Source organism: Phoenix dactylifera, unplaced genomic scaffold (assembly GCF_009389715.1).
Source record: "Phoenix dactylifera cultivar Barhee BC4 unplaced genomic scaffold, palm_55x_up_171113_PBpolish2nd_filt_p 000992F, whole genome shotgun sequence".
Lineage (NCBI taxonomy): Eukaryota > Viridiplantae > Streptophyta > Magnoliopsida > Arecales > Arecaceae > Phoenix > Phoenix dactylifera.
In genome coordinates, this window is record NW_024068347.1 from 33032 (window position 1) to 42072 (window position 9041).

Consider the following 9041-nt stretch of genomic DNA (forward strand, 5'->3'; position numbering starts at 1 on the left):
GTTATTGTCTCCAAATGTCACTGCACCTCCCTTTTTAGGCTCAAGGATGAAGAATTGGTCTTTGTCACCCGTCATGTGTCTTGAGCAGCCACTATCCAAGTACCAACAGTTTTTGTCGACCTTGGCTGCAAGACACTCCTACACAATGAAATCATACAATTTTAGGTACCCAAGTTTTCTTGGATCCTTCATGGTTAGTAATGTTGGTTCCTTTTGGAACCCAAACCTTTTTAATTTTTCTTTCAGCTTTTTCTTTTCTATGATCACACACATTAGCTTTATGTCCTATTTTTCCACAGCAAAAACAGGTTATATTCTTAATTTTGCTTTCTCCTGCTTTTACAAAGAAATTACTAAGGAGCTTTTGCTTATTTTTAGGTTTATACCCTAAACCAGCTCTATTGAACATAGCTCGTTGACTATTAAGTATCATTTCTAATTTTTCAGAACTATATGTAAACTTTTCTACAAAAGGTTTGTATTTTTCAAGTTCTTGTGCCAACTTTTGTTTTTCTGTTTTTAGTGCGTTTAAGTCTTTTGTGAAATTATCTCTAATAGTTTGTTTATCCTTTTTAAGTTCAGAAATTTTCTTGGTTAGTTTTTCGTTATCTTTAATTAAGGTATTAGTTTTTTGAATTAACATTTGCTTGCTTGTTTTAAGTTCTAAATTTTTTTTAATGATAAAATCCTTATCCTTAACTAATTTATCGTATTTATGGAGGTGAGATTGATTGGTTAGTTTTAGCTCTTTATTTTTAAGATTTATTGTATTATATTCATCCATTAATACATTAAAAGCATCATACAATTCATCAAAGGTAAAATCTAAATACATTTCAGATGTTACCTCATTTTCGTTTGCCATAAAACAGAGGTTGGCCTTATCCTCTTGCTCCTCATCCGATGATGATGATGATGAATCGAAATCCGATAGGGTGGAGACGAGGACTTTCTTTTTCTTGTACTTGCTGGCCTTCTTAAGCAAAGGACAGTCCACTCTGAAATGTCCCGGCTTCTTACATTCATAGCATCCGATTCCCTCATTTTCCCTTTTCTTACCTTTATCCTTGTAATAGGAACTTGAGGGACCTCTCCTCTGATGAAAGAACTTCTTTCGGTTGATGAATTTTCTGAACTTAAGCACGAGAAGAGCCTCATCATCATCTCCCTCATGATCTTCTTCTTCACTGCTGCTACTGCAAGATAAATCCTTGTTAGAAGAAGTAGATTTGAGAGCTATTACCTTTTTCTTATGAGAGGATTCTTCTTCGCTGTGTTGTTTCATTGTGAGCTCGTGCGTCATTAGAGATCTAAGAAGCTCCTCAAGTGGAAGCTTGTTCAAGTCCTTGGCTTCTTGGATTGCCGTAACCTTGGCCTCCCATGACCTTGGCAAACATCGAAGAACTTTTCTGACAAGGTCACTGTTAGTATAATTTTTGCCAAGGCTTTTTAGGCCATTGACAATGTCAGTAAATCTAGTAAACATGCAAGTGATAGTTTCATTGGAATCCATCTTAAATAATTCATACTTATGAACTAGTATATTTAATAGATTCTTTTACTTGATTTGTGCCCTCGTGGGTCACTTCAAGTCTATCCCATATCTCTTTTGCAGAATTGCAAGTCGAGACTCTATTGAATTCATTTCGGTCTAAAGCACAATAAAGCATATTCATTGCTTTGGCATTTAGTTGTGCCTTCCTTATATCATTGTCATCCCAATCCTTTTCAAGTTTGGGTATAGTAACACCCTCTACAAAAATTGATGGGATGTATGGTCCATTAAGTATGGTGGTCCACATCTCATAGTCTTGTGCTTGGATAAATATTCTCATCCTAGCCTTCCAATATGAGTAGTCGGTTCCATTGAAGAATGGAGATCTATGGGTGGACTGGCCCTCAATATGAGAAGATGCAAATGGGGTTGTCATTTTGATCTTTTACTCTTTTGGTAGAAGAGTTCCGGCTTTGATACCACTTGTTGCCCAAAAAGACAACCCAAGAGGGGGGGTGAATTGGGTTTTAAAGTAATTATTGCAATTAAAAACTTTGTGAGTAACTAATTAAAACTTATTGCAAGTGGATTAATTAGTTGCTATATGCAGTGGATGAAGGAAAAGGAAGAGACAATGAAATAATCACAAACACAAGCGATTTTATAGTGGTTCGGAGCTAACCCTTGCTCCTACGTCCACTCCCCAAGCCTCACTTGGGAGTTCACTATAATTCCTCGGATTACAGCCGGTTGTTTTACAAGTTCACAACCCAACTTGTTGTTTTACGAGATCACAACGAACTCGGTCGGTTTTCACAGGCTTACCGACTAGAACCACCCGATTGTTTTCCCGAGATCACAATCAAACCCTTACACCGTTGGTTTTAACCTCGGCTCACCAACAAACCTTAACAACCTTGATTCAATCCCCTGATTGAATCAAGTAAGAAACAAATAGTTTGAAACAAGTAAAAAGGAAGCTTCTCAAAAAGCGTATTTAGACAATATAAGCAAGGAAGAGTTAGAAGCCCTCAAACAGATTTTGGAGGTGGAGAAAGGGGCTTTTCAAACTCTTTGACTCCTCTTGAATGTGATGTTGATTTGCTGTCAGGAGGAGAGCCTTGAATGTGAGGAAGACGGTTGGAGAGTAGATTTCAATGCACTTCTTCCTTCTTTTTCTTGTAATAACTCTAGAGAGGTTTTGGTTGGTGGAAAACCCTTTTGCTTTGAATGGAGTCTCTCTTTCTTACTCTATTACTGTTCACGCAGGCTATTTAAGCCATTCCCAACGAAAAATAGCCGTTAGACACACTTTGATGGCCGTTCTGCACACTCTGCAACTCCTGTCAAAGTGTCCGTTGGGATCGGAGTCGACTCGCTCGATCAGGAGTCGACTCGAGTGTTGCTGGAGTCGACTCATGCTTTACTGGAGACGACTCGGCCACTATTCAAAATTCAAAATAAAGTGCCGTCCCGTTCTGGAGTCGACTCGGCTGAACCTGGAGTCGACTCGCCAATTGTCCGAAGATGACTTTCCCTTCTGGAGACGACTCGATCTTCAGGGTTCCAAAACTCATCCTCTCGGTTTTGCTTCCTCGAGTCGACTCGAATTCTCTTGAAGTCGACTCGGCTCTCAGAGCCGGAAAGACAGGTCTTCTATCTTTGAACTTGAACTGTCTCGGAGTCGACTCGGACTTTGCGGGAGTCGACTCGGCTCTCAGACACGAAATACCGATCTTCTGTCTTTGAAGTTGAACTGCCTCGGAGTCGACTCGGACTTTGCGGGAGTCGACTCGGCTCTCAGACACCGAAGTACCGGTCTTCTGTCTTTGGAGTTGAACTGCCTTGGAGTCGACTCGGACTTTGCGGGAGTCGACTCGGCTCTCAGACACCAAAGTTGGCTCTCTGACTTTTAGCCTTGCATTTCTCTGAGAGTCGACTCTTGCTTCCTTAGGAGTCGACCTGCCAACCGTCGGAGTCGACTCGGGTTCTTCGGAAGTCGACTCGGCTCTCAGAGTCCAAAATGGCTTCTCTGTCTTTCTATCTGTTACTCCATGGAGTCGACTCATACTTTGCTGGAGTCGACTCGGCAAACATCGGGGTCGACTCAAATTCTTCCGGAGTCGACTCGATGACAGGTTCTGAGATATATCTTTCTGTCCGGCTGTCTGTTCTCAGTCGGAGTCGACTCGTAATGTTCAGGAGTCGACTCGAGCTTGTGCCAGTGCTTCTGATACGCTTGGAGTCGACTCGAGATTCAGACTTTGGTTCAAATTGATTTCCATACTTAGCCAAAGTGTATTGAACCAAAGCTAGAGACACTTAAACATAAATTCACAAATATTTGACTGAAATACTAGATTGAATTCATTAGTATAACATAAGATATACTCAAATGCTTTGAGCTCATCAAAATCAAATAGGGTTATAATCAATCACTCCACATACATGTCACTTGCACATTTAATTTCTATTTATTTATAATCTTAAAGTCATTTGCAGCCCACCCCTAGGACTCAATTTCATTTTTGGGTCCATAACCTAGTTCAATTTCTGGGTCAGGCCCATGGCCCAATTCAATTTCTGGTTCTGGTCTAATCTACATTCTGGTTCGGATTTGATTCCATTTCTGGTTCAAGTCTGGGTCAATTACATATTGGTTCAGATCTGACTCAATTAATTCTGGGTTTAAGAATATTGGGCTCAGACAAGGCCCAGTCCAGCCTGGGGCCTTTAAAGCTCGGTTCATTTGAAGCCCACCGCCAGAATCAGGCCCAATTCGACCCGCATCAATTTTTATTTTATTTTCCTTTCTTCTTTTCTTTTCCTTTTTTTTTCTTTTCTTTTCTTTTCTTCTTTTTCTTTTCTTTCTTCTCCTCCCTTCCCGAACCTTCTTCTCCTTTCTTCTTCCCTTCCCGATCCCCTCCTCCTCCTCTTCTCCTCTCCTCCCATGAGGCAAGGGGGTTGAGCTCGGGAGAAGGTCAACCCGAAGCCGGCGGTGCTGCGGCCAACCAGCGGCGCCTGCAGCGGCCGCGGTCCGACCGGCAGCAGCCGCGGCCCGGCTGGCCGCTCCTTTCCTCCATCTCTGGTGGGGAAGATGGAAGCTCGGGCACCGTCGAGAGGAAGGAAAGCCTCAGTCGCCCCAATCCTCCCTCTCCAAAGTTCTCGACTACCGGATCTAGGACCACCTTCACCGGACTTTTTCTTTTCTTCATCCTTGACCTCTCCTCTTCTCCTCCTTCCTCGGTGGGAAAAATGGAGCTTGAGGTCACAACTGTGGCCGATCGTGCCAACGCCGACTCAGTGGCCGAATACCATAGGTTGAGTCTTCCCCCTCCCTTCTCTTCTTCCATTTCTCTTTTGTTTTATTTCTTTCTACCTCTATTTTTATCTCATGGCTAGATTAGATCTAAGCTAAACAGGATACAAATCATGAGGGGGAGAGGGGTTTAAGGTTTTACCTTGCTCCGAGGAGGAGCCGAGCAGCTCTTCCGGTAGCTTGATCACTTCCCCCGGCGCCTCAGCCTCCTACTCCGACGGCGTCGCTCCCGATCCGCTTCCTTTGTAATAGAGATGGGAGTGAAAGGTGGAGGAAAGGTGAGCGATGGAGTCCCTCAGTGAGCAGGAGTCTGTGAGTTTTATAGCCTTCTTCAGGAAGAGAGAGAAGGGAGATCCGCAATATCAATGACTGTTGGGTGGTTATAACCTCCTGGCTTCTCTTTCTTCCCGAAGCTACCTTAGTTTAAATCCCAAGATGGGCCCACTATGGTCTAGGTTGACCCATCTGGCCCCAATACTTACATTCTTTCCTCCTTAAAAGAAATTTCGTCCTAGAAATTTTACATATCTTAATTTCTAAACAAATGAAGGTATTTAATCTTTTATCTAACATTCCACCAAGCTTCCGCTGCGCAAATTTGATCGAGCCCGACATTTCTAAGGCTTAACAATTAACTTCAACTTTCTCGTTGAAGTGATAAAATTCTTAAACATAACATCTATAAGAATAGCTTTCTTCGGGGAGATGACATCACATAAAGACTGGTTCAATTCTTATAATGTGCATTATAGAGAGTTAGAAACCTAAAAGATACAAAAGGTGTCGAAAGATTTACAATTAATTGACACCTGGCCTTCATGGCATTATCTAGGATGATATTTGTCACTATTTGGTCATTTGTACCAGCATTCGACTGAATCAATGCAAAAACTGAGCTTCCTATTTAGTAGATCCGAATCATTCTTCTTTTTATTTGGACAGTCCCGTGCGAAATGTCCATGTTGACGACAAATGAAGCAGACTCCCATCTTCTTAAAACAAGGCCCCCCATGAGTCTTGCCACAGTAGGTACAGGCCTCAAACCTCTTCTTCTTATTTGTATTACCTTCAGGGTTCCGTGGCCTGTCACTCAGACTTTCTATCATCTTAGGTCTCTTCTGGTCATCCCTTTCTTTTTCTGATCTCTTCAACTCGGCTTCCAATTTTAGAGCCCTTTCCAATACATCCTAGTAACTTGTGAAAATCAAAACGGCCAATCTAGACCTGATCCCATATCTCAGACCCTGTTCAAACCTATTAGCTTTACTTATCTCTTCCTCCATAAACTGAGGACAAAACCTGCCCAATTCATTGAACTTGCTAGCATATTCCAATACTGTCATATTCTCGGTCTGTTTCAGGGCCAAAAATTCATTTTGCTTCACTAATCTCATTGACTGAGGGAAGTACTGATTGTAAAATTTATCTTTGAATTCCTCCCATGTCAGTTGTTCTCCATTTCCTTGAACAGCAGCCTTCATAGCTATCCACCAGAACTTGGCGTTTCCTCTGAGCATAGGAACCGCCAATTTGACCTTAACCTCCTCGGAAAATTGTAGGGCATCATACATCTCCTCTATCTCCTGAATCCTGGCCTCAGCAGCCAAGTAATCAGCCCCTCCCTCAAACATTGGAGGATGCAGCCTCCGAAATTTCTCATAATAGGTATCAGTGGACAACACAGGTCGGAAGGAGAGCTACGTCTGCAGCTGCTGCTGAAGAAGCTGTGCCACCACTTGGCATACCCCAGCAAGATCTGCCTGAGTGGCTACAGTGTCTGGGGCTGGCCTAGCTGGCACGTTAGTAGCTTCTTGGGTTGATGCTTCTACTCCTTTCCTTTTATAGTTAGCCAGAACTTCATTCTCGCTATCACTCATCGTCACCTATCAAAATATAGTATTAATCATTATCCATTTCATCACATTATATGTATTTAAATATATATAATTTTTTTTTATTATTAGTATTATTATTATTATTATTATTGCTATTATTTTTATTCATTTGTTATTTAAAACGTCATTATTGTTCTTACTGTGACTCCAATTATGTGAAAGCTAACTTAGCTACCCATTCCCATGATTAATTTTAAAAGTTTTTAAATCATGGTTAAACTTATTGCTCTAATACCACTAAATGTCACGCCCCAAATTCGGTTCATGACACGGCCGTGCTATTGCGAACCCTTACCCGCAATAACACGCAGCCACTTTAAAACTTTAAATCAATTATGAACAATTTCTTTCTTGAATGTTAACAAATGTTTCATCAATAAAAGATTGATTACAAAGCATCTAAAAATAGAAACATTTAATGTGTCATTTTCTTTTTCCCATAACCCTGAAGCATGTCACGCTCCTCGTTCCTAGCATCTCCTATTCATCTGTAAGAACATAAATAAATGGGTATGAGCTATAAAGCTCAGTAAGTAACCATGCATAATCTTATCTGATCAATCATAATATTTTTTCATACTAGTGCATTAATTTAAGAAACTAACAGTTGTAACAAAGTAAGCATTTCATATAACAAACCAATCACAAAACTATGCATGTCCATTTATGCAACTTCATAAACATGGCTATGCATTATAAAACTTTTGTCATTATCCCATGCTTTGAGATCCGTACTCGTCATTATTCATGCTTTGAAATTCATGCTCATCATTATTCATACTTTGAAATCCGTACTCATCATTATTCATGCTTTGAAATCCGTGCTCATCATTATTCATGCTTTGAAATCCGTACTCATCATTATTCATGCTTTGAAATCCGTACTCTCAGATGATAGTGCAGCTATGGTCACTATTATTACTCGTGATAGGGCCATAATCTTTACCAACTATTATTCCCCGTTGGCAGGGTCTAAGCCAAGCTATTATCACCCGCTGGCGAGGGACGTATGCCGAGCTACTATAACCCGCTGGCTAGGGCCGTATGCCGAGCTACTGTAACCCGCTGGCGAGGGCCATAATTTTTGCCAACTATTGTTCCCCGTTGGCAGGGTCTTCTTCCAGTTACTATTACCCACTGGCGGGGGTCGTAAAGCCAAGTTACTTTTACCCACTGGCTGGGGTCGTATGCCTAGTTACTGTTACCCACTGGCGGGGGTCGTACATAGCAAACTGAGAGTTCTTTAAAACATATCATGCTTTTCATAAAATCTTTTCTCATAGGTACATTGGAAAGTGAATAATGGCATCATGCTAAATAAAACTCATAATCATGCTGAAAACTTTATTTTTTTCTATGCATCTTTCTACAACATCATAATCATGTGTATATACTATAATAATAATCATGATCCAAAATCATGTAATCATTTGCTAACATATGCTTGATTCTAATTTTGTGAAATATAAACAATCATATACAATTTCATAATCAAATAGTCGCAAGTATTTGATAATACATAAGGTTATATCAGGGTTACTTACTTTTCCCACAATTCATATACGCAATTCAAATTGCATAAATAATACGTGTTCATCTTATAAAACATGATACATGATCCACAATAAGATTAAGACATGTTACTTACCTTAATTTGCTCTCCAAATACCAATTCTCCAATACCTAGCAAGATCATTAAATTACATGTCACTTGCACATTTAATTTCTATTTATAATCTTAAAGTCATTTGCAGCCCACCCCTAGGACTCAATTTTATTTTCGGGTCCATAACCTAGTTCAATTTCTGGGTCAGGCCCATGGCCCAATTCAATTTCTGGTTCTGGTCTAATCTACTTTCTAGTTCGGATTTGATTCCATTTTTGGTTCAAGTCTGGCTCAATTACATATTGGTTCAGATATGACTCAATTAATTCTGGGTTTAAGAATATTGGGCTCAGACAAGGCCCAGTCCAGCCTGGGGCCTTTAAAGCTCGGTTCATTTGAAGCACACCGCCGGAATCAGGCCCAATTCGACCCACATCAATTTTTATTTTATTTTCCTTTCTTCTTTTCTTTTCCTTTTTTTTTCTTTTCTTTTCTTTTCTTCTTTTTCTTTTCTTCTTTTTCTTTTCTTTCTTCTCCTCCCTTCCCGAACCTTCTTCTCCTTTCTTCTTCCCTTCCCGATCCCCTCCTCCTCCTCTTCTCCTCTCCACCCATGAGGCAAGGGGGTTGAGCTCGGGAGAAGGTCAACCCGAAGCCGGCGGTGCTGCGGCCAACCAGCGGCGCCTGCGGCGGCCGTGGTCCGACCGGCAGCAGCCGCGGCCCGGCTGG

General features: G+C 41.0%; 1 protein-coding gene across 1 annotated transcript; it reads right to left on the bottom strand.

Annotated features, from left to right (window-relative positions):
* Positions 1-6001: 6001 nt before the first annotated feature.
* On the bottom strand, positions 6002-6445 carry LOC120107730. Its single transcript, XM_039121155.1, has one exon. It carries the CDS (start codon positions 6443-6445, stop codon positions 6002-6004), a length of 444 nt encoding a protein of 147 aa, XP_038977083.1.
* Positions 6446-9041: the final 2596 nt, after the last annotated feature.